Source organism: Mchenga conophoros, linkage group LG19, assembly GCF_057382185.1.
Source record: "Mchenga conophoros isolate Kocher_MC1m ecotype Shallow Benthic linkage group LG19, M_conophoros_male_GT1.1, whole genome shotgun sequence".
Lineage (NCBI taxonomy): Eukaryota > Metazoa > Chordata > Actinopteri > Cichliformes > Cichlidae > Mchenga > Mchenga conophoros.
Window position 1 is genome coordinate 31,973,928 of NC_140544.1, and position 26,950 is coordinate 32,000,877.

Below are 26,950 nucleotides of genomic sequence, written 5' to 3' on the forward strand. Positions count from 1 at the left end.
CTGCCACTTAAGAACAACGTCAACAGCGCCACCCCACTTTGACATATAAGTTAGTACCAACAGTGGCAGAGTGAACTCTGACCTACCATGGAGAAAATAAATTAGAGGCTGTGAAGGTTGTCTGAGTCAGAGGCAGAAAAAAAATGTTGGTTAACAGCCTATTGATTTATTCCTTTTTTCACAACTGTGGTTGAGCCAACTAAAGAAAAATGAAACTAGAAAAGCATTACAAGGAAACAAAACGGGGAATACACATCTGCAACTTCAAGACAATCCTGAACTAAACTGAACTAATTAAGAAACAGTTTTGCACTGGGTGGAACCCCCTTTAATGGGGGCCCTGACAATAGTCTGTTCACCATCATAACCTGGCCCACGCTAGCTCTGGAGAGGAGATGCAGCTCCTGATTATATAGTGAGAGGCTCCTCCCACTGTCTGAAACAACAATGAAATATCAAATTAAGAGTAAACATAGGTTGTTTATAGTAGTGTTAAATCTGCCATTTAAATTTCTTATTATAATATAAAAGTTAAACAATGGGAACATTAATATACATATATTTAGAAAATCCCCACGCAACTGTAAATGTTTAAAATCAACAGATTCTTCAAACTCATACCAAACTCCTGCTTCTTCATAACACTTGGTAACTTCCCTCCAAGGAACTTTACCATAAAAGGAGTCCAAAAACCCAACTGGTTTGGCTGTTGCTATGTTTTTACCAGATGCAGGCCAGGTGCAGTCTGGAGGAGAAGTGAGAAAGAAATTAGATGCAAATCTTAAAACTAGTATTTTAAGCAACTCTCTTCTTGACCTCAGGAGTAATGTGGCAGCAGTACACACAAAACGCTGCAGTATGCTTAGAGGTCACAGGCCAAAAAGATTCTTCCTCTTGTCAGCAGGGGGAGACAAAGATGCATAAGCAAATTTTTTCAGTAGCTGGATTTTTAACCAAAGACCAGTCATTTTACTTCTACTTACTAATAATCAAGTGTAGTGTTTTATAATGATGTTGCTAATAAGCACTGTACTATGTTTCCGCACAACAATTTCAGTGTGTTTTTTTTCTTTTCTGTCACTCCATGGAACAGCTCTTGAGGTCAGAATAGAAACTTTTTATTGTCTCACAAGTCACTTCTGAATACTCTTAAAGGGTTTTTATGAATGTTTGACATGTAGTTATGCTTTTTATTGCCTTGTTTATTTATTCTTTTTTATTCTACTCTGTTTACATTTGTAGTGTTTGTATTTTTTCAAGCACTTTGTAACTTTGTTTAGAAAAGTTTCATATCAAAAAGTTTTAAACTGGTGTAACAGGAAATGTCATCTCTAATATGTTTTTCTTCAAGAAAATAAGTAATTATGTAAAACATAATTAAATAAGTAATTACATTTTGCAGTCATGCCTAGCAGGAGGAGCTTGTTAAATTAATACTTTTTCAACATTTTACTAAGTCAAAATAATAATAAAATCTGCTATTTACTTTAACTGTAACATTTCTCTAAATATCCTCATTTGTGTTCCAGATTTATTTTATTTCTGTTCTAACAAACAAACAAAGCTTTGTAAGGTTTAATGGGAACAAACTACAAAACTTCTGGAACACTATCGTTTGGACAGGTGAGACCAAAGTGTTTTTTTCTGTTATGGAACAGTTCATGGAGGTCAGAACAGAAACTTCACTTTTGCTTTACAAGTCACTTCATTATTTTCATATTAAAAAACTTTAATGAATATTTGACATGTAGTTATGTTTTTTATTGCTCTTGTTTATTTATTATTTATCCTATGTCTGTGAAGGTTCTCAGTCATCCAGGTCATCGTAGTCAAAGGAGCTTGCAAAGAGAAGCTTCTTCAGTTCTAAGGTCAAATGGTGGAGAGTCCCAGATATAAACCTAGTGGGAGTTTCCCCCCACAGAGGGACAAAAGGACCCCCTGATGATCCTCTAATCGCCTGAGCCAAGGTGTGAAACTGGGTGTGGGTCCCAATCAGCCAGAGTTTCGGGTGGGTATAATATATTTATATATATATAAATATATATAATATAATATTTATATTTATATTGTCCGAACGTGATGATTATGTATATTGTAATAACGTGATATTATATTGTTCAAACGTGAAAGGTATATTGTTAGAACAATATACTTTTCATGTTATAACGTGATATAGCTCTATTTTTCTTTTGCCTGGGTGGGAGCTCTACGCTTCCGTATCCGAGGCTTTTCAATGTGGCCTCACAAAATTATCACGACTACAACAACCATGAAAAGAGTTGGATGGACATTGCTGCTCAATGTTTTTCATTAGCAGTGTTGGGTAAGTTACTTTAAAATAGTAACTTAGTTACATTACTAGTTACTTTTCTCAAAAGTAACTCAGTTACTTTCAAAGTAACTAGTTACTAGGGAAAGTAACTTTGGTTTTACTCAGAATTCTCTTGTTAATGTGTTGCTTCCATAACGTTGCCAGTCTTCTAGCTTGCTTACTTGCCACAGTGCACTGTGCCACCGACCAATAGAAAGAAAAAGATAATGTGCACATTTCCACGAGAGAAATCCCACGCCTGGACCGTTGTTGACTGCTGCCATGATTCTAGCCTACGTCACAGAGTCATGTGCGCCTTTTACATCCAACACAAAAACTGCAGTCGTGGTGCTTTCGATTGTACTCAGAACTCAGAAATTCTGCCTTCTGAATAGGAAGATGTAGGTAACACCAGACTGAAGATGAGCTGCATACAGGGCTGGACTGGGACAGAAAATTGGCCCGGGCATTTTGACTAGAGAGCGGCCCACCAATATAGGAAAAATCATAAAGCCTTTGAATGAAAATAAACACTGTTGTGACAGTGATGTTCACTGTTCTGATGGTATATATGCATCAATCTATCAATCGTTTGTTGTAAGATTCAGATAATTATTTTTTAAAAGCTAGACATTTTAAATGAGAATAAGAAAGAAAAATATTTCTTTGTGCCCCCCTCTCCCTGTTAATGCCCTACATGCCCCCCTGGCAACACTTTGCTAGACCCGCCCCTGCACAGTTACCAGCTGTCAGCTATCTAAAAAAGGATCCTGGGGTTATTTGTCTCTCAGAAACAGTTCATAACTTCCCTTCAACTCATCCATGTCACCTAAAAGGTAAACCTGTTTCTCCATCACCTGTTCAGCTCTGATGATCCAGTAAGGACATCTCCTGGTTTCATCTTCATGTTTCCCTCTCACCACATAACCAAACCGACATCATGACCAGCAGCTTTACAGCTGTGGCTCCAGCAAACATCAGCTGATACTAGAAATTAATATTAAATAAATTCTAACAACAGCTGATCAAGCTTAAACGTGCTGCTGTTGTTTAGCGCGACATCCGCTGGTTTCCTCTTTCAGCGCAAAGTGAGCGATAAACAAACAAGAGAGCCGATCAGCTGATCATTGATCAGTTTTCATGATTGTAGAAGTAGAAATGGGAGAGGGAGGGGGAGAATGAAAGAAGAGGCAGCTGTGCAGCGTAAACACAGAATAACTGCAGCTTTGTGTCTTTTTCATTGTAGCTGAATTACGGGACAAACTGTTCCTTTTCACCTCAATATTTCTCTGAATACCAGACGGGACGGTTGGCAACTCTAATAACTTATGAACAAAATAAAGTTCAACATCAGTAACTTCATAGCACCACCCAGCTGTATAGAAACTCCGTCATGCTAGCTAGCACGCAGTACGGAAAAAGTCAGCACAATGAAAATAAACTCGACCAAAACTTGGTTCATATCTGACCCAGAGAGACTGCAGGTCATAACTTCTTACCTGAAGTTCAGTTCACACTTGGACCGGCGGCCGCCTCGGGTCCCCTTTCCTTCATCCACCTGCTGGCCTCCACCACTTGCTAATGTTACTGAATCTGTGGAAGCTCCGCGATAGCCACCACTCGAAGTAACGAGTAACGACCCTATCTAAATCCCAGTAACGAGTAACGCGTTCCTGATTTTGGCATAATAACTAGTTACCGTGCTCGTTACCACAATAATAACGTAGTTACTGTAACGCGTTACTTAATAACGCGTTAGTCCCAACACTGTTCATTAGTAATTTAGCAAAGTTGATGGTGGTGTGTGTGTGTGTGTGTCTGTAAGACAGAGAGAGGGAGAGCGAGAGACAGATTTTGTATGATAAGCTTCATGTTATGGAGGCACAGTTTGAGCACTCAGGTCGCATCAGAGCATCAGGCCGTATAGTGTGAGACCCTGCATCGTGACCTATGAACTTTTAACCCCTGAGATTCAATTTTACAGTTTGAGGAGGAGCTGAATAACGTGACTGAAAAAAATTGCACAGTGTTTGCTCAGCTTAACCCTTGTGCTCCCCTTCGGGGCAGCCCCAGACCCCGGGGGTCCCAAAGTACCCCACCCTCAGTAGAGACAGGTGAATGAAAATGAAAAAAACAGAACGATCATTTGGGGTCGAAGAGTGCCCCAGAGCGATTCTAATCGGTTTGTCAGGGGATCGGGAAAGAAAACGTAGCACTTGGGGGCCATGCACAGAAGCTGCTGCGGCAGCATGGGGGTCATTGATACCCCAGTACATAAAAATGAAGCATAATCACAAGAATGATAATAATGATAATAATAATAATAATAATAATAATAATAATAATAAGAAGAAGATGAAGAAGAAGAAGAAGAAGAAGAAGAAGAAGATGAAGAAGAAGAAAAAGAAGAATACAACACACAGACGCTTCTGAGTTTTATTTTATTTTATTTGAAATTACACTCATGATACAACTGAGGCAATCTGGAAGGCCATACCTTTTAGGGACATGCGCAATAGGGAGGGTGCGTTTTTAAAATGCCCCCCCGGGGCTGTATCTTTGATTACAATATCAACAAACTGTCTGTGTTTCAGGTGCTCGGTGCTGTACAGGTCCTGTTTTACCGACCAGAAGGAGTCTCAGTTCTTCACGGGTCGCAGAGCCTGCGGGGTTGGGGTGACCGTGGCTCAGGGGGTTGGGAAGCGTATCTGTAACCGGAAGGTCGCCGGTTCGATCCCTGGGCTCTCTGTCCTGGTCGTTGTGTCCTTGGGCAAGACACTTTACCCTACCGCCTACTTGTGTTGGCCAGAGGGGCCGATGGCGCGAAATGGCAGCCTCGCTTCTGTCAGTCTGCCCCAGGGCAGCTGTGGCTACAACCGTAGCTTGCCTCCACCAGTGTATGAATGCGAGAGTGAATGAATAGTGGCATTGTAAAGCGCTTTGGGTGCCTTGAAAAGCGCTATATAAATCCAATCCATTATTATTATTATTATTAAATGATAGTAACATTTGAATCATTCTAGAAAAAAAAACATTAAAACACTACGTTACACTAGGCTATTCTTTTGTTATCTTTGTATTGATGTTGATAGCAAGCAGTCTGTCCACATAAAGCGAGTACCACAAGCAGCACACAACCCTGGGATTGCACTTTACCTTTGTATCGATGTTGACAGCGAGCAGTTTGCCCACATAACGCCAGTAGCACAAGCAGCACACATCCCTGGATCCGGCCTTTGGTCGCCAACATTTTCAGTAAGCTAAGAAAAGAAGAAAGAAAAAAAGAGGTGAAATTAAGGCACATTCAAGGAAAGTATTTCAGATCAGATTAGCAAGTTAAACCACACTGAAAATACACATTGAATAAACCATGTGTCATGGCTACTGAACGGACTCACGCGCAGACAGTTCTTTCTCAGAGAACAAAAGGAGATTTATTTACAACAGGGATCACCTCAGTGCTATATACACTCAACAAAAATATAAACGCAACACCTTTGTTACTGCTCCCATTCCCCATGGGATGGAGGGTTAGGGTGTTGAAAAAAGATCAGGGAACCAGCAATCGCCGGTTCCCTGAGATGCACTCTCCACCGTGGGACAGGATAGTGGTACCCCTGCTGTCAGGAATCGCTGTGCGGCAGGCAGGAGTTGGACCCAAAATGCAGGACTCACAGACTCGGGGAGGTGAACTCAAAACACAGCTTTATTTGCTGGGAGAACAAACATACAAACTAGACTAAACTGGGAAACCATAAACTAAGAACTCACAGGGAGACACAGGGAGATCCACACACAGCATGAGGGACGACGTCACGCCGAACAGAGGGAGACGCAGACAGAAATACACAGAGGGTAAACGAGGAAAGTGGGAACACACGGGGAACACAGGTGACACTGATAATCATAACGAGACAGGGCGGGGTGAACTGAACATGACATGTACGGGCGTGAGAGTCACAAAGTAAACAGGAAGTGCACAGAGGTTCAGACAGGAGGAGAGAGAGCACGGGGAAAACACAGACATAACGGGCTGGGGAAACATGAAACAACCACAAAGGGAGACGAGGGCTCATAAATACACAGGGCACACAGGGGGTAAAAGCCATGAAGGGAAAACACTTAGGGAACAACACAACAGGGCAACTCAGAAAACATGGCCTAAATAAGGAACAAAATACAAACATACAAGAAAACTAAGAACACTGGGCCAACATGGCCCAGGACCATGACAGTACCCCCCCCTCAAGGGCTGGCTCCCGACAGCCCAAACCCGAAAAAACAAAAACAGAAAACAACCCACCCAGGGCGGGAGGCGGGGGACCAGGACGGAGGGACCAGAACGGGAAACAAAAACAAACAACAGAAAACACAGGAGCACATGACTATAGTCCAAATAAGGTTCAGGGGGCCGACCCAGAGCCCACAGGCACAAGAGTTCACGGGCCACACGGTCGGGGGGCCGACCAGGCGGGTGGCACAGGTGACAGAGTTGGCCCGGAGGCCGGCTGTGCGGAAGGCAGCGGCGATGGCGAAGGGGGGGACGACGACGGAGCAGTTCAGGGGGCCGACCGCGCGGAAGGCAGCGGCGGCGGCGAAGGAGACGACGGAGCGGTTCAGGGGGCCGACCGCGCGGAAGGCAGCGGCGGCCCTCTAGTCTCAGGCATGCTGGCCATGGCCTGGTGGGCACAGGACCAGTCGAGGCAGGACCAGACGAGGCAGGACCAGACGAGGCAGGACCAGACGGTGGCGATGCGGGGGCCGGACCAGGCGAAGCACAGGCCGAGGCGGGACCAGACGAGGACGAAGACTCGGAGGCCGGACCAGACGAGGACGAAGACTCGGAGGCCGGACCAGACGAGGTTGCAGAGGCTGAGGCTGGACCAGGCGGAGCTGCAGAGGCTGAGGCTGGACCAGGCGGAGCTGCAGAGGCTGAGGCTGGACCAGGGGGAGCACAGGCTGAAGCCGAAGCTGGGCCAGGCGGAGCAGAAGCAGAAGCCAAAGCTGGACCAGAAGCAGAGGCTGAGACCGGACCAGGCGTAGCAGAAGCACAGGCGGATGCAGCCGGACCAGGCGACGACGAGGCGGTCGCAGGTGGCGGCTGGACAGGCTCCTCGGGCCCTCCAGCTGATGCGGCGTGAGGCTGAACGGGCCCCTCGGACCCTCCAGCGGAGACAGGAGGCTGAACGGGCCCCTCGGACCCTCCAGCGGAGACAGGAGGCTGAACGGGCCCCTCGGACCCTCCAGCTGACGAGGCGTGAGGCTGGACAGGCCCCTCGGACCCTCCAGCGGAGACAGGAGGCTGAACGGGCCCCTCGGACCCTCCAGCGGAGACAGGAGGCTGAACGGGCCCCTCGGACCCTCCAGCGGAGACAGGTGGCTGAACGGGCCCCTCGGGCCCTCCAGCCGGAAGAGACGGCTGAAGCAGAAAGCAGTCCGAGGCGGAGAGAAAGCTCACGCCATTCCTAGCAGGCTGCTTCCCAGCCTGTACAGCTGACGTGGAAGGAAGCTGAACGGGCTCCTCGGGCCCTCCAGCAGACGTGGCATGGTGCTGGACGGGCTCCTCGGGCCCTCCAGCTGACGTGGCTTGAGGCCGGATGGGCTCCTCGGGCCCCCCAGCAGACGAGGCATGGTGCTGGACGGGCTCCTCGGGCCCCCCAGCTGACGAAGCAGAAGGCTGGACGGGCTCCTCGGGCCCCCCAGCAAAAACAGTTTCAGAACCAGCAGGCCCGGGGACCTCTGGAAAACACGGAACAGAACCAGCAGGCCCGGGGACCTCTGGAAAACGCAGAGCAGGACCAGCAGGCGCACGGGCCTCTGGCAGGGACAGAGCAGGACCAGCAGGCGCACGGGCCTCTGGCAGGGACAGAGCAGGACCAGCAGGCGCACGGGCCTCTGGCAGCGTTGATGCTGACTGGGGCTGAGCAACACATAGGTTAGGCTCAGGAGGCAACAGTTGGGTGCAGTCCTCGGCTGACTCCTTAGCCCCCAGGGGTCCAGAGTCAACTGCGGGTTGAAACTCGGACTCTGGGGAGGCCCTGGAGGTAGTAAATGTCTCTAATCGGGCCAGCTTTCGAGGGACGAAAACAGTCCTGTTGAACATGTTTTCCTGCTTAATACGAGTGAGAAAAGTTGGCTGCTCAGCAGGAGACTGGGTTGAGAAAGACTGAAGTGACCGTTGTGGTGAGAATGAAACTAGTGAAGGAGCAGATGATTGAGCTGCAGGTAACGGAGTAGCTAACTGGGCAGCTGACTGAGCTGAGGGCAGCTGAACAGCGAGCTGGGCTGCTGAATGGGCTAACGGTTGAGGAGGTGTTTGTAGTGAGCGTGATGCAGGGGGTGGTATAGGCTCCCCTGAGCCTCTAGGGCTCGGTTTAACTAGCTGAACGAGTTCAGAAGAAACAGTTCTGCTTAGGCTTCCCTGCTCTAAGAGAACAGGGCAGAAACAGCCCGTTAAGTCCCCCTCCCCATTCTTGGGTTGCGAACCCACAGCGTCATTCATAGATTCAGCAGTACATGTCAAAACTGAATTCAAACTGTCCGGGGTTAACTCTGTATCGACAGAAGAGTTCTTAGCAGGCTCCAACAGAGGGTGCACAATCAGAGTTTTGCCCATGCATTCTGATTCTTCAGCGGAAAAAGCATCAACATAATTAGTCAGGGAGTCTTTTCTTTCTACGGGGCCGGGGTGAATGTCCATGGAACAAACCGCCTTCACCTCACTACTCTTAGCCGTGAGAAGAAAACAGTTCCCATTACTATTTGCAGGTGAAGCAATAGGGGTACAAGCAATAGGGGTACAGTCAACATCACTCACCATTGCCTGCTGTTCTGACGAGTGATTGGGCTCCGGTTGTAGTGAGGAATGACGGCGGTGGCGCCGCTTCCTCCTGGCGGCAGGGGCTGAGGCGACAGGAGAAACTGGTGACGATGGAGAAAAGACGTCCTCGTCCTGCGACCACATCGCCGCCAAGCAGGAGGCAGGTGAATTAAGCCCTGAGCGGCAAGAAGTGGAGCTCTGTGGCCGCGGTGCAGAAACGCCTTTCCCCTGTTGCAATTGCTGCTGTACGGCGGCCGACTCCGCGGAGAGCTCCTTGTGTTGCGGCCGATGCCGATGCGGCGGCTTCGGCGAAGAATACTGGGCGCGGACAAAGGCTGCAAGCTCCCGAGCCTGTAGCACCTCCTGGGCTTCATGCAGCTGGTCCATGAAGCCCATAAATCCCTTTAGTGTGCGCAAATGAGGATTCCCCTCCAGGATCGCTTCAATAGCGTTAATCCCAACTGCCATGGTCTTAGCGTCCTTAGTGAGGGAAACCCGCTCGATCAGGCGGTGGATGCGGGAGAGGTCATGTTCCCGGGATGAATCCGCTGGGTCCATGTTGTGGTGACGTCGTACTGTCAGGAATCGCTGTGCGGCAGGCAGGAGTTGGACCCAAAATGCAGGACTCACAGACTCGGGGAGGTGAACTCAAAACACAGCTTTATTTGCTGGGAGAACAAACATACAAACTAGACTAAACTGGGAAACCATAAACTAAGAACTCACAGGGAGACACAGGGAGATCCACACACAGCATGAGGGACGACGTCACGCCGAACAGAGGGAGACGCAGACAGAAATACACAGAGGGTAAACGAGGAAAGTGGGAACACACGGGGAACACAGGTGACACTGATAATCATAACGAGACAGGGCGGGGTGAACTGAACATGACATGTACGGGCGTGAGAGTCACAAAGTAAACAGGAAGTGCACAGAGGTTCAGACAGGAGGAGAGAGAGCACGGGGAAAACACAGACATAATGGGCTGGGGAAACATGAAACAACCACAAAGGGAGACAAGGGCTCATAAATACACAGGGCACACAGGGGGTAAAAGCCATGAAGGGAAAACACTTAGGGAACAACACAACAGGGCAACTCAGAAAACATGGCCTAAATAAGGAACAAAATACAAACATACAAGAAAACTAAGAACACTGGGCCAACATGGCCCAGGACCATGACACCTGCCCCAGTTCAAAAAATTGCCCATCTTGGGTTTATGCGCATCTACTGAGCTCTTCGCGACGTTTCGGCGTTTCTTCGCCTTCTTCAGGCCGAGCTCAGTGTGTCTGGTGTTGTGTGCCGTCTTGGCTTTTATACTGTTGCTTTGCTCCTCCCACTTCTTGGGTTCTCTCTTTTTCTTTTTACGTGCTTTCTTTCTGTGTTTCCTTTTTTCTTTGTTTCTCTTTGTCTTTCACTTCTTTTTCTCTATTTGTTTTCCCTTTCTTGGGTTCTCTCTTTTTCTTTTTACGTGACTTGCTTAGGGTTAGGGGAAATCAAAGTTGGGAGCACGGTCCCCGAAGGGGGCCGCACTCCAATGCACAGACCATACCTGCTCCCATCTCAGGCGTCCAGGACCCCCCCAGTGGAGTTCCAAATGGAATGTAATAGATGCAGTCAGAGAGGTGGGGGGAGGAGGGGTGTGGAGGTTAGGTTTAGGGTCCACTCAAGGGGTGGGGGATGACCAACTCTCGTGTCCAATCAGAGTGGCAGGTGGTTAGGGGTTAGGGGAAATCAAAGTTGGGAGCACGGTCCCCGAAGGGGGCCGCGCTCCAATGCACAGACCATACCTGCTCCCATCTCAGGCGTCCAGGACCCCCCCAGTGGAGTTCCAAATGGAATGTAATAGATGCAGTCAGAGAGGTGGGGGGAGGAGGGGTGTGGAGGTTAGGTTTAGGGTCCACTCAAGGGGTGGGGGATGACCAACTCTCGTGTCCAATCAGAGTGGCAGGTGGTTAGGGGGTTAGGTGTTGAGAAAAGAATCAGGCCACCAGCAAGCTGGTAGCCTGAGGTGCACGGGCCATCGATGGGGCCGGGTGGTGGTGTCCCTGCCCTGGTTCAAAAAATTGCCCATATCTAGGGTTTTAGTGCACATTTAGCATTCACTGGGCCGTTCGCGACGTTTCGGCATATTTTTGCCTTCTTCAGGCCGACCCAGTGTGTCTTCTGTTTTCTGTCTGCCTCTCTTGGCCTTTTATACTTTTGTTAGCTCCTCCCACTTGGGCTTTCTTAAGTTGACTTCTTGTCTTTTTCTTTTTCTGCTTAGCTTTCTTTCTTTTACGTGACTGCTTGTCTTTTTCTTTTTCTGACTTCTTGTCTTTTTCTTTTTCTGACTTCTTGTCTTTCTTTTTTACGTGACTTCTTGTCTTTCATATCTTTAGTTTTCTTACTATTTTTTATGGCACCCCCTGTCTTTTTTGACATCCCGTCCTTTGTTCACTGTATTTTTGTTTATGGCACCCCCTTCCATTAAATCCTTTCCGTGTGTTTGTTTACATTATTCTCTTTGTTTTATCTTACTCGGTTTCTTTACCTTTCTCTCTTGTACGTGACTTCTTGTCTTTTTCTGTTTCTGACTTCTTGTCTTTTTCTTTTTCTGCTTATCTTTCTTTCTTGTACGTGACTACTTGTCTTTTTCTTTTTCTGACTTCTTGTCTTTTTCTTTTTCTACTTGTTTTTCTTTTTTACGTGACTTCTTGTCTTTTTCTTTTTCTACTTGTTTTTCTGTACGTGACTTCTTGTCTTCGTTTTTTGTTTTTTGTTTTAGGGACCCCCCTATGGTTAGGGTTAGGGTAAGATAGAGGGCAGGGGCACCCCCAACCCCACGAGGCACTGGCTGGTTAGGTGTTGAGAAAAGAATCAGGCCACCAGCAAGCTGGTAGCCTGAGGTGCACGGGCCATCGATGGGGCCGGGTGGTGGTGTCCCTGCCCTGGTTCAAAAAATTGCCCATATCTAGGGTTTTAGTGCACATTTAGCATTCACTGGGCCGTTCGCGACGTTTCGGCATATTTTTGCCTTCTTCAGGCCGACCCAGTGTGTCTTCTGTTTTCTGTCTGCCTCTCTTGGCCTTTTATACTTTTGTTAGCTCCTCCCACTTGGGCTTTCTTAAGTTGACTTCTTGTCTTTTTCTTTTTCTGCTTAGCTTTCTTTCTTTTACGTGACTGCTTGTCTTTTTCTTTTTCTGACTTCTTGTCTTTTTCTTTTTCTGACTTCTTGTCTTTCTTTTTTACGTGACTTCTTGTCTTTCATATCTTTAGTTTTCTTACTATTTTTTATGGCACCCCCTGTCTTTTTTGACATCCCGTCCTTTGTTCACTGTATTTTTGTTTATGGCACCCCCTTCCATTAAATCCTTTCCGTGTGTTTGTTTACATTATTCTCTTTGTTTTATCTTACTCGGTTTCTTTACCTTTCTCTCTTGTACGTGACTTCTTGTCTTTTTCTGTTTCTGACTTCTTGTCTTTTTCTTTTTCTGCTTATCTTTCTTTCTTGTACGTGACTACTTGTCTTTTTCTTTAGGGTTAGGGGGGTTAGGGTTAGGGTTTGTGAAAGAAAACGCAATGATCCCTCCCCACTTCGTCCGACGACTGGGTGGTTGGATGGAGGGCCACTGGAAAGGCACGGGCCACCGCACGTCATGCTCAGTCCCCATTTCCCTTCCCCGTCTCAGTCCTCCTCCTTCTGTCCTTGAGAAGTGACCAGCTTGCCCCCAGGAGGCCCTGAGACAGCACTTTTGGCCACTCCCCATGTATATGATGCCCTTCATTTACACACTTAACCTTATTGTTTAAATACTTTTCTTAGTCTGAATCCATGTTCTTTTCAATCCTTTATTATTTATTATTATGTTTTCTTTTTATTTATTTTATTGTATTATCTTTTTATTGTCTCCTTAATTTGACATTATTGTGTATTTTAATTTTTTAAGGTAATATTTAAGGACACATCATCAGTAGTGGACCTTGGAATCATTGGGTGTTTCGGCCATTTATCACTAGACACCCTCTTCCAAGGAAGGCCCCGCCCAGGTTGATCAAGCCTTGGGGTGTGTCATCAACTAAATAAAATAACAGTAATTAATTAATGCCTTTCTGGGTTTTAATTTTTAAAGTTTCCAAGGGGTCAATGTTGTATCGTTAATTGTTGTTCACATTTAATGACATACTGTCTTGTTGAGTCGCATTTCAAAGAGTTAATGAGGCCCTATTTGGGCTCATGGAAGTCTAACGTATATACGTGACTTTGAAAATTTGACTCATTAGTTCACAATTCAACCAAATAAAATAACAGTAATTAATTAATGCCAATCTGGGCTTTAATTTTTAAAGTTTCCAAGGGGCCAATTAGGCCCTGTCAAGTTCAGTCCAAATCCAACGAGATGCCGTGATTTTGTAAAATCCTAACGTTAGTCGTTTCATCTTCATTTCAATAAAACCATCCAAAATCAAGTATTCCTGTTGTACCGTTAATTGTTGTTCACATTTAATGATATACTGTCTTGTTGAGCCGCATTTTAAAGAGCTAACGAGGCCCTATTTGGGCTCATGGAAATCTAACGTATGTACGTGACTTTGGAAATTTTACTCATTAGCTCACAATTATTCGCTTTTAGCTTCTACAAATTTAAAGTATTAATATCATCACATAGATGCTTCTCCTTCATTCGTTTCCTATATTTGTTATCATGTATTCCCACTTACTTGTACCTTGTTCTTCAAATGAGGCTTCCTCACTGCCTGACCTGTCTGCCATCTGCTCCCTGAGCTCCATGTGCTCTGCCTGGTCTGACTTCCTGGTTCCCATCATGCACTTGGTCAGTATCCAGGGCAACCACTTTTGTATCCTTGAACTGCCATTTTGAAATCCGCCATCTTCTCTCCACGGTAACCATTTTGTTTATAATCGCCATCTTGGATCATTAGCTTTAGCCATAGTGTAATGTTAGCTTCCATATTAGCATCAACGAAATTCAATATAAAGTTGACTAGTCACATGTACATATTGTCCTATATCATGTGTCACTGTCATATAATTGTTAGCATTAGCTTAGCATTAGCATTAGCCCTCCACCATTTTGTAACCAAGGGCGACTGTATTTGTTTACAACGAACCGCCATATTGGATCTGGATGAGTTCCTCCACCATCTTGGGTCTTCCATCTTCTTGTCACCAGGGGCAACCAGTCCATGTCCAGCTGGACCACCATTTTGGATCCTGATGAGCACAGGCAGCCATTTTGTTCCCACTGATTTAAAAAAAGAGGTGAGAAAGAGAGAGAGAGAGAGAGAAAAAGAGAGAGAGAGAGAGAGAGAGAAAAAAAGAAAAGAGAAGGAAGAGCCTATTTAATCCTATATTGATTTATTGTATTTTATTTTATTTTATTTCCTATATTATTCTATTTTATTTCTATATTATTAACTATTATCCATTATTGATATTATTATAATCTACTATTAGTATTATTAGCACTATTATTATTATTATTTACTATTATTAGTATTATTATGTACTATTAATATTATTTACTATTAGTATTATCTACTATTATTTAATATTAGTATTATTAGTACTATTATATCATTATTATTATTATTATTATTACTATTCCTTCTCTTGAGAGGTGAGGAAGCGGGAGAGAGGGAGGGAGAGAGAGAGAGAGATAGAGATAGAGAGAGAGAGAGAGAGAGAGAGAGAGAGAGAGAGAGAGAGAGAGAGAGGAGAAGGAAGAGCCAGGAGGGGTCCACCGGTCTGGCAGAATTCCCTCCCCGCCGGATCGGGCTGTCACTCATTCCTCCCCTCGGCCCCCAAGAGATGGATAGACAGAGGGGAGAGAAGAGTGATGAAACAGAACAAACTCATCTAAATTAAGTCCATCCTTGGTTAGGTTTAGGGTTAAAATCCCTGGTCAGGACATCCCACGGTTAGGGTTAGGATTGGATTTCTTGGCTAGGGTCCCCCACGGTTAGGTTAAGGGGTTGGAGTCCTGGGTAAGGATGTCCATCTCCGGTGTTGGCACTGTGATCAGCCTTCCAATTTTAACCAAAAAGTATACTTATCACTTCACGAACAATCGTTGATTGTATGAGGGCACAAGTAGGTACTTGGAGGGGGTCCGGACGAGGATCACTGGACTCTAGAGGGACCTGTATTCCGAAGGCACTGGCTGGTTAGGATTTGTGAAAGAAAACGCAATGATCCCTCCCCACTTCGTCCGACGACTGGGTGGTTGGATGGAGGGCCACTGGAAAGGCACGGGCCACCGCACGTCATGCTCAGTCCCCATTTCCCTTCCCCGTCTCAGTCCTCCTCCTTCTGTCCTTGAGAAGTGACCAGCTTGCCCCCAGGAGGCCCTGAGACAGCACTTTTGGCCACTCCCCATGTATATGATGCCCTTCATTTACACACTTAACCTTATTGTTTAAATACTTTTCTTAGTCTGAATCCATGTTCTTTTCAATCCTTTATTATTTATTATTATGTTTTCTTTTTATTTATTTTATTGTATTATCTTTTTATTGTCTCCTTAATTTGACATTATTGTGTATTTTAATTTTTTAAGGTAATATTTAAGGACACATCATCAGTAGTGGACCTTGGAATCATTGGGTGTTTCGGCCATTTATCACTAGACACCCTCTTCCAAGGAAGGCCCCGCCCAGGTTGATCAAGCCTTGGGGTGTGTCATCAACTAAATAAAATAACAGTAATTAATTAATGCCTTTCTGGGTTTTAATTTTTAAAGTTTCCAAGGGGTCAATGTTGTATCGTTAATTGTTGTTCACATTTAATGACATACTGTCTTGTTGAGTCGCATTTCAAAGAGTTAATGAGGCCCTATTTGGGCTCATGGAAGTCTAACGTATATACGTGACTTTGAAAATTTGACTCATTAGTTCACAATTCAACCAAATAAAATAACAGTAATTAATTAATGCCAATCTGGGCTTTAATTTTTAAAGTTTCCAAGGGGCCAATTAGGCCCTGTCAAGTTCAGTCCAAATCCAACGAGATGCCGTGATTTTGTAAAATCCTAACGTTAGTCGTTTCATCTTCATTTCAATAAAACCATCCAAAATCAAGTATTCCTGTTGTACCGTTAATTGTTGTTCACATTTAATGATATACTGTCTTGTTGAGCCGCATTTTAAAGAGCTAACGAGGCCCTATTTGGGCTCATGGAAATCTAACGTATGTACGTGACTTTGGAAATTTTACTCATTAGCTCACAATTATTCGCTTTTAGCTTCTACAAATTTAAAGTATTAATATCATCACATAGATGCTTCTCCTTCATTCGTTTCCTATATTTGTTATCATGTATTCCCACTTACTTGTACCTTGTTCTTCAAATGAGGCTTCCTCACTGCCTGACCTGTCTGCCATCTGCTCCCTGAGCTCCATGTGCTCTGCCTGGTCTGACTTCCTGGTTCCCATCATGCACTTGGTCAGTATCCAGGGCAACCACTTTTGTATCCTTGAACTGCCATTTTGAAATCCGCCATCTTCTCTCCACGGTAACCATTTTGTTTATAATCGCCATCTTGGATCATTAGCTTTAGCCATAGTGTAATGTTAGCTTCCATATTAGCATCAACGAAATTCAATATAAAGTTGACTAGTCACATGTACATATTGTCCTATATCATGTGTCACTGTCATATAATTGTTAGCATTAGCTTAGCATTAGCATTAGCCCTCCACCATTTTGTAACCAAGGGCGACTGTATTTGTTTACAACGAACCGCCATATTGGATCTGGATGAGTTCCTCCACCATCTTGGGTCTTCCATCTTCTTGTCACCAGGGGCAACCAGTCCATGTCCAGCTGGACCACCATTTTGGATCCTGATGAGCACAGGCAGCCATTTTGTTCCCACTGATTTAAAAAAAGAGGTGAGAAAGAGAGAGAGAGAGAGAGAAAAAGAGAGAGAGAGAGAGAGAGAGAAAAAAAGAAAAGAGAAGGAAGAGCCTATTTAATCCTATATTGATTTATTGTATTTTATTTTATTTTATTTCCTATATTATTCTATTTTATTTCTATATTATTAACTATTATCCATTATTGATATTATTATAATCTACTATTAGTATTATTAGCACTATTATTATTATTATTTACTATTATTAGTATTATTATGTACTATTAATATTATTTACTATTAGTATTATCTACTATTATTTAATATTAGTATTATTAGTACTATTATATCATTATTATTATTATTATTATTACTATTCCTTCTCTTGAGAGGTGAGGAAGCGGGAGAGAGGGAGGGAGAGAGAGAGAGAGATAGAGATAGAGAGAGAGAGAGAGAGAGAGAGAGAGAGAGAGAGAGAGGAGAAGGAAGAGCCAGGAGGGGTCCACCGGTCTGGCAGAATTCCCTCCCCGCCGGATCGGGCTGTCACTCATTCCTCCCCTCGGCCCCCAAGAGATGGATAGACAGAGGGGAGAGAAGAGTGATGAAACAGAACAAACTCATCTAAATTAAGTCCATCCTTGGTTAGGTTTAGGGTTAAAATCCCTGGTCAGGACATCCCACGGTTAGGGTTAGGATTGGATTTCTTGGCTAGGGTCCCCCACGGTTAGGTTAAGGGGTTGGAGTCCTGGGTAAGGATGTCCATCTCCGGTGTTGGCACTGTGATCAGCCTTCCAATTTTAACCAAAAAGTATACTTATCACTTCACGAACAATCGTTGATTGTATGAGGGCACAAGTAGGTACTTGGAGGGGGTCCGGACGAGGATCACTGGACTCTAGAGGGACCTGTATTCCGAAGGCACTGGCTGGTTAGGATTTGTGAAAGAAAACGCAATGATCCCTCCCCACTTCGTCCGACGACTGGGTGGTTGGATGGAGGGCCACTGGAAAGGCACGGGCCACCGCACGTCATGCTCAGTCCCCATTTCCCTTCCCCGTCTCAGTCCTCCTCCTTCTGTCCTTGAGAAGTGACCAGCTTGCCCCCAGGAGGCCCTGAGACAGCACTTTTGGCCACTCCCCATGTATATGATGCCCTTCATTTACACACTTAACCTTATTGTTTAAATACTTTTCTTAGTCTGAATCCATGTTCTTTTCAATCCTTTATTATTTATTATTATGTTTTCTTTTTATTTATTTTATTGTATTATCTTTTTATTGTCTCCTTAATTTGACATTATTGTGTATTTTAATTTTTTAAGGTAATATTTAAGGACACATCATCAGTAGTGGACCTTGGAATCATTGGGTGTTTCGGCCATTTATCACTAGACACCCTCTTCCAAGGAAGGCCCCGCCCAGGTTGATCAAGCCTTGGGGTGTGTCATCAACTAAATAAAATAACAGTAATTAATTAATGCCTTTCTGGGTTTTAATTTTTAAAGTTTCCAAGGGGTCAATGTTGTATCGTTAATTGTTGTTCACATTTAATGACATACTGTCTTGTTGAGTCGCATTTCAAAGAGTTAATGAGGCCCTATTTGGGCTCATGGAAGTCTAACGTATATACGTGACTTTGAAAATTTGACTCATTAGTTCACAATTCAACCAAATAAAATAACAGTAATTAATTAATGCCAATCTGGGCTTTAATTTTTAAAGTTTCCAAGGGGCCAATTAGGCCCTGTCAAGTTCAGTCCAAATCCAACGAGATGCCGTGATTTTGTAAAATCCTAACGTTAGTCGTTTCATCTTCATTTCAATAAAACCATCCAAAATCAAGTATTCCTGTTGTACCGTTAATTGTTGTTCACATTTAATGATATACTGTCTTGTTGAGCCGCATTTTAAAGAGCTAACGAGGCCCTATTTGGGCTCATGGAAATCTAACGTATGTACGTGACTTTGGAAATTTTACTCATTAGCTCACAATTATTCGCTTTTAGCTTCTACAAATTTAAAGTATTAATATCATCACATAGATGCTTCTCCTTCATTCGTTTCCTATATTTGTTATCATGTATTCCCACTTACTTGTACCTTGTTCTTCAAATGAGGCTTCCTCACTGCCTGACCTGTCTGCCATCTGCTCCCTGAGCTCCATGTGCTCTGCCTGGTCTGACTTCCTGGTTCCCATCATGCACTTGGTCAGTATCCAGGGCAACCACTTTTGTATCCTTGAACTGCCATTTTGAAATCCGCCATCTTCTCTCCACGGTAACCATTTTGTTTATAATCGCCATCTTGGATCATTAGCTTTAGCCATAGTGTAATGTTAGCTTCCATATTAGCATCAACGAAATTCAATATAAAGTTGACTAGTCACATGTACATATTGTCCTATATCATGTGTCACTGTCATATAATTGTTAGCATTAGCTTAGCATTAGCATTAGCCCTCCACCATTTTGTAACCAAGGGCGACTGTATTTGTTTACAACGAACCGCCATATTGGATCTGGATGAGTTCCTCCACCATCTTGGGTCTTCCATCTTCTTGTCACCAGGGGCAACCAGTCCATGTCCAGCTGGACCACCATTTTGGATCCTGATGAGCACAGGCAGCCATTTTGTTCCCACTGATTTAAAAAAAGAGGTGAGAAAGAGAGAGAGAGAGAGAGAAAAAGAGAGAGAGAGAGAGAGAGAGAAAAAAAGAAAAGAGAAGGAAGAGCCTATTTAATCCTATATTGATTTATTGTATTTTATTTTATTTTATTTCCTATATTATTCTATTTTATTTCTATATTATTAACTATTATCCATTATTGATATTATTATAATCTACTATTAGTATTATTAGCACTATTATTATTATTATTTACTATTATTAGTATTATTATGTACTATTAATATTATTTACTATTAGTATTATCTACTATTATTTAATATTAGTATTATTAGTACTATTATATCATTATTATTATTATTATTATTACTATTCCTTCTCTTGAGAGGTGAGGAAGCGGGAGAGAGGGAGGGAGAGAGAGAGAGAGATAGAGATAGAGAGAGAGAGAGAGAGAGAGAGAGAGAGAGAGAGAGAGGAGAAGGAAGAGCCAGGAGGGGTCCACCGGTCTGGCAGAATTCCCTCCCCGCCGGATCGGGCTGTCACTCATTCCTCCCCTCGGCCCCCAAGAGATGGATAGACAGAGGGGAGAGAAGAGTGATGAAACAGAACAAACTCATCTAAATTAAGTCCATCCTTGGTTAGGTTTAGGGTTAAAATCCCTGGTCAGGACATCCCACGGTTAGGGTTAGGATTGGATTTCTTGGCTAGGGTCCCCCACGGTTAGGTTAAGGGGTTGGAGTCCTGGGTAAGGATGTCCATCTCCGGTGTTGGCACTGTGATCAGCCTTCCAATTTTAACCAAAAAGTATACTTATCACTTCACGAACAATCGTTGATTGTATGAGGGCACAAGTAGGTACTTGGAGGGGGTCCGGACGAGGATCACTGGACTCTAGAGGGACCTGTATTCCGAAGGCACTGGCTGGTTAGGATTTGTGAAAGAAAACGCAATGATCCCTCCCCACTTCGTCCGACGACTGGGTGGTTGGATGGAGGGCCACTGGAAAGGCACGGGCCACCGCACGTCATGCTCAGTCCCCATTTCCCTTCCCCGTCTCAGTCCTCCTCCTTCTGTCCTTGAGAAGTGACCAGCTTGCCCCCAGGAGGCCCTGAGACAGCACTTTTGGCCACTCCCCATGTATATGATGCCCTTCATTTACACACTTAACCTTATTGTTTAAATACTTTTCTTAGTCTGAATCCATGTTCTTTTCAATCCTTTATTATTTATTATTATGTTTTCTTTTTATTTATTTTATTGTATTATCTTTTTATTGTCTCCTTAATTTGACATTATTGTGTATTTTAATTTTTTAAGGTAATATTTAAGGACACATCATCAGTAGTGGACCTTGGAATCATTGGGTGTTTCGGCCATTTATCACTAGACACCCTCTTCCAAGGAAGGCCCCGCCCAGGTTGATCAAGCCTTGGGGTGTGTCATCAACTAAATAAAATAACAGTAATTAATTAATGCCTTTCTGGGTTTTAATTTTTAAAGTTTCCAAGGGGTCAATGTTGTATCGTTAATTGTTGTTCACATTTAATGACATACTGTCTTGTTGAGTCGCATTTCAAAGAGTTAATGAGGCCCTATTTGGGCTCATGGAAGTCTAACGTATATACGTGACTTTGAAAATTTGACTCATTAGTTCACAATTCAACCAAATAAAATAACAGTAATTAATTAATGCCAATCTGGGCTTTAATTTTTAAAGTTTCCAAGGGGCCAATTAGGCCCTGTCAAGTTCAGTCCAAATCCAACGAGATGCCGTGATTTTGTAAAATCCTAACGTTAGTCGTTTCATCTTCATTTCAATAAAACCATCCAAAATCAAGTATTCCTGTTGTACCGTTAATTGTTGTTCACATTTAATGATATACTGTCTTGTTGAGCCGCATTTTAAAGAGCTAACGAGGCCCTATTTGGGCTCATGGAAATCTAACGTATGTACGTGACTTTGGAAATTTTACTCATTAGCTCACAATTATTCGCTTTTAGCTTCTACAAATTTAAAGTATTAATATCATCACATAGATGCTTCTCCTTCATTCGTTTCCTATATTTGTTATCATGTATTCCCACTTACTTGTACCTTGTTCTTCAAATGAGGCTTCCTCACTGCCTGACCTGTCTGCCATCTGCTCCCTGAGCTCCATGTGCTCTGCCTGGTCTGACTTCCTGGTTCCCATCATGCACTTGGTCAGTATCCAGGGCAACCACTTTTGTATCCTTGAACTGCCATTTTGAAATCCGCCATCTTCTCTCCACGGTAACCATTTTGTTTATAATCGCCATCTTGGATCATTAGCTTTAGCCATAGTGTAATGTTAGCTTCCATATTAGCATCAACGAAATTCAATATAAAGTTGACTAGTCACATGTACATATTGTCCTATATCATGTGTCACTGTCATATAATTGTTAGCATTAGCTTAGCATTAGCATTAGCCCTCCACCATTTTGTAACCAAGGGCGACTGTATTTGTTTACAACGAACCGCCATATTGGATCTGGATGAGTTCCTCCACCATCTTGGGTCTTCCATCTTCTTGTCACCAGGGGCAACCAGTCCATGTCCAGCTGGACCACCATTTTGGATCCTGATGAGCACAGGCAGCCATTTTGTTCCCACTGATTTAAAAAAAGAGGTGAGAAAGAGAGAGAGAGAGAGAGAAAAAGAGAGAGAGAGAGAGAGAGAGAAAAAAAGAAAAGAGAAGGAAGAGCCTATTTAATCCTATATTGATTTATTGTATTTTATTTTATTTTATTTCCTATATTATTCTATTTTATTTCTATATTATTAACTATTATCCATTATTGATATTATTATAATCTACTATTAGTATTATTAGCACTATTATTATTATTATTTACTATTATTAGTATTATTATGTACTATTAATATTATTTACTATTAGTATTATCTACTATTATTTAATATTAGTATTATTAGTACTATTATATCATTATTATTATTATTATTATTACTATTCCTTCTCTTGAGAGGTGAGGAAGCGGGAGAGAGGGAGGGAGAGAGAGAGAGAGATAGAGATAGAGAGAGAGAGAGAGAGAGAGAGAGAGAGAGAGAGAGAGAGAGAGAAGGAAGAGCCAGGAGGGGTCCACCGGTCTGGCAGAATTCCCTCCCCGCCGGATCGGGCTGTCACTCATTCCTCCCCTCGGCCCCCAAGAGATGGATAGACAGAGGGGAGAGAAGAGTGATGAAACAGAACAAACTCATCTAAATTAAGTCCATCCTTGGTTAGGTTTAGGGTTAAAATCCCTGGTCAGGACATCCCACGGTTAGGGTTAGGATTGGATTTCTTGGCTAGGGTCCCCCACGGTTAGGTTAAGGGGTTGGAGTCCTGGGTAAGGATGTCCATCTCCGGTGTTGGCACTGTGATCAGCCTTCCAATTTTAACCAAAAAGTATACTTATCACTTCACGAACAATCGTTGATTGTATGAGGGCACAAGTAGGTACTTGGAGGGGGTCCGGACGAGGATCACTGGACTCTAGAGGGACCTGTATTCCGAAGGCACTGGCTGGTTAGGATTTGTGAAAGAAAACGCAATGATCCCTCCCCACTTCGTCCGACGACTGGGTGGTTGGATGGAGGGCCACTGGAAAGGCACGGGCCACCGCACGTCATGCTCAGTCCCCATTTCCCTTCCCCGTCTCAGTCCTCCTCCTTCTGTCCTTGAGAAGTGACCAGCTTGCCCCCAGGAGGCCCTGAGACAGCACTTTTGGCCACTCCCCATGTATATGATGCCCTTCATTTACACACTTAACCTTATTGTTTAAATACTTTTCTTAGTCTGAATCCATGTTCTTTTCAATCCTTTATTATTTATTATTATGTTTTCTTTTTATTTATTTTATTGTATTATCTTTTTATTGTCTCCTTAATTTGACATTATTGTGTATTTTAATTTTTTAAGGTAATATTTAAGGACACATCATCAGTAGTGGACCTTGGAATCATTGGGTGTTTCGGCCATTTATCACTAGACACCCTCTTCCAAGGAAGGCCCCGCCCAGGTTGATCAAGCCTTGGGGTGTGTCATCAACTAAATAAAATAACAGTAATTAATTAATGCCTTTCTGGGTTTTAATTTTTAAAGTTTCCAAGGGGTCAATGTTGTATCGTTAATTGTTGTTCACATTTAATGACATACTGTCTTGTTGAGTCGCATTTCAAAGAGTTAATGAGGCCCTATTTGGGCTCATGGAAGTCTAACGTATATACGTGACTTTGAAAATTTGACTCATTAGTTCACAATTCAACCAAATAAAATAACAGTAATTAATTAATGCCAATCTGGGCTTTAATTTTTAAAGTTTCCAAGGGGCCAATTAGGCCCTGTCAAGTTCAGTCCAAATCCAACGAGATGCCGTGATTTTGTAAAATCCTAACGTTAGTCGTTTCATCTTCATTTCAATAAAACCATCCAAAATCAAGTATTCCTGTTGTACCGTTAATTGTTGTTCACATTTAATGATATACTGTCTTGTTGAGCCGCATTTTAAAGAGCTAACGAGGCCCTATTTGGGCTCATGGAAATCTAACGTATGTACGTGACTTTGGAAATTTTACTCATTAGCTCACAATTATTCGCTTTTAGCTTCTACAAATTTAAAGTATTAATATCATCACATAGATGCTTCTCCTTCATTCGTTTCCTATATTTGTTATCATGTATTCCCACTTACTTGTACCTTGTTCTTCAAATGAGGCTTCCTCACTGCCTGACCTGTCTGCCATCTGCTCCCTGAGCTCCATGTGCTCTGCCTGGTCTGACTTCCTGGTTCCCATCATGCACTTGGTCAGTATCCAGGGCAACCACTTTTGTATCCTTGAACTGCCATTTTGAAATCCGCCATCTTCTCTCCACGGTAACCATTTTGTTTATAATCGCCATCTTGGATCATTAGCTTTAGCCATAGTGTAATGTTAGCTTCCATATTAGCATCAACGAAATTCAATATAAAGTTGACTAGTCACATGTACATATTGTCCTATATCATGTGTCACTGTCATATAATTGTTAGCATTAGCTTAGCATTAGCATTAGCCCTCCACCATTTTGTAACCAAGGGCGACTGTATTTGTTTACAACGAACCGCCATATTGGATCTGGATGAGTTCCTCCACCATCTTGGGTCTTCCATCTTCTTGTCACCAGGGGCAACCAGTCCATGTCCAGCTGGACCACCATTTTGGATCCTGATGAGCACAGGCAGCCATTTTGTTCCCACTGATTTAAAAAAAGAGGTGAGAAAGAGAGAGAGAGAGAGAGAAAAAGAGAGAGAGAGAGAGAGAGAGAAAAAAAGAAAAGAGAAGGAAGAGCCTATTTAATCCTATATTGATTTATTGTATTTTATTTTATTTTATTTCCTATATTATTCTATTTTATTTCTATATTATTAACTATTATCCATTATTGATATTATTATAATCTACTATTAGTATTATTAGCACTATTATTATTATTATTTACTATTATTAGTATTATTATGTACTATTAATATTATTTACTATTAGTATTATCTACTATTATTTAATATTAGTATTATTAGTACTATTATATCATTATTATTATTATTATTATTACTATTCCTTCTCTTGAGAGGTGAGGAAGCGGGAGAGAGGGAGGGAGAGAGAGAGAGAGATAGAGATAGAGAGAGAGAGAGAGAGAGAGAGAGAGAGAGAGAGAGAGGAGAAGGAAGAGCCAGGAGGGGTCCACCGGTCTGGCAGAATTCCCTCCCCGCCGGATCGGGCTGTCACTCATTCCTCCCCTCGGCCCCCAAGAGATGGATAGACAGAGGGGAGAGAAGAGTGATGAAACAGAACAAACTCATCTAAATTAAGTCCATCCTTGGTTAGGTTTAGGGTTAAAATCCCTGGTCAGGACATCCCACGGTTAGGGTTAGGATTGGATTTCTTGGCTAGGGTCCCCCACGGTTAGGTTAAGGGGTTGGAGTCCTGGGTAAGGATGTCCATCTCCGGTGTTGGCACTGTGATCAGCCTTCCAATTTTAACCAAAAAGTATACTTATCACTTCACGAACAATCGTTGATTGTATGAGGGCACAAGTAGGTACTTGGAGGGGGTCCGGACGAGGATCACTGGACTCTAGAGGGACCTGTATTCCGAAGGCACTGGCTGGTTAGGATTTGTGAAAGAAAACGCAATGATCCCTCCCCACTTCGTCCGACGACTGGGTGGTTGGATGGAGGGCCACTGGAAAGGCACGGGCCACCGCACGTCATGCTCAGTCCCCATTTCCCTTCCCCGTCTCAGTCCTCCTCCTTCTGTCCTTGAGAAGTGACCAGCTTGCCCCCAGGAGGCCCTGAGACAGCACTTTTGGCCACTCCCCATGTATATGATGCCCTTCATTTACACACTTAACCTTATTGTTTAAATACTTTTCTTAGTCTGAATCCATGTTCTTTTCAATCCTTTATTATTTATTATTATGTTTTCTTTTTATTTATTTTATTGTATTATCTTTTTATTGTCTCCTTAATTTGACATTATTGTGTATTTTAATTTTTTAAGGTAATATTTAAGGACACATCATCAGTAGTGGACCTTGGAATCATTGGGTGTTTCGGCCATTTATCACTAGACACCCTCTTCCAAGGAAGGCCCCGCCCAGGTTGATCAAGCCTTGGGGTGTGTCATCAACTAAATAAAATAACAGTAATTAATTAATGCCTTTCTGGGTTTTAATTTTTAAAGTTTCCAAGGGGTCAATGTTGTATCGTTAATTGTTGTTCACATTTAATGACATACTGTCTTGTTGAGTCGCATTTCAAAGAGTTAATGAGGCCCTATTTGGGCTCATGGAAGTCTAACGTATATACGTGACTTTGAAAATTTGACTCATTAGTTCACAATTCAACCAAATAAAATAACAGTAATTAATTAATGCCAATCTGGGCTTTAATTTTTAAAGTTTCCAAGGGGCCAATTAGGCCCTGTCAAGTTCAGTCCAAATCCAACGAGATGCCGTGATTTTGTAAAATCCTAACGTTAGTCGTTTCATCTTCATTTCAATAAAACCATCCAAAATCAAGTATTCCTGTTGTACCGTTAATTGTTGTTCACATTTAATGATATACTGTCTTGTTGAGCCGCATTTTAAAGAGCTAACGAGGCCCTATTTGGGCTCATGGAAATCTAACGTATGTACGTGACTTTGGAAATTTTACTCATTAGCTCACAATTATTCGCTTTTAGGGTTAGGGGGTTAGGGTTAGGGGGTTAGGGTTAGGGTTAGGGTTAGGGGTTAGGGGTTAGGGTTAGGGTTAGGGGTTAGGGT

At 43.1% G+C, this 26,950-nt stretch overlaps 1 protein-coding gene across 1 annotated transcript; it reads right to left on the reverse strand.

Annotated features, from left to right (window-relative positions):
• Window positions 1-4,566: 4,566 nt before the first annotated feature.
• On the reverse strand, window positions 4,567-12,685 carry LOC146552699 (uncharacterized). Its single transcript, XM_085257234.1, has 3 exons — window positions 9,129-12,685; window positions 5,468-5,571; window positions 4,567-4,974 (listed from the first exon to the last, which is right to left on the reverse strand). The coding sequence occupies exons 1-3, from the start codon at window positions 9,687-9,689 to the stop codon at window positions 4,959-4,961; spliced, it is 681 nt and encodes a 226-aa protein (XP_085113360.1). The 5' UTR covers window positions 9,690-12,685; the 3' UTR covers window positions 4,567-4,958.
• Between the last annotated feature and the right edge of the window lie 14,265 nt (window positions 12,686-26,950).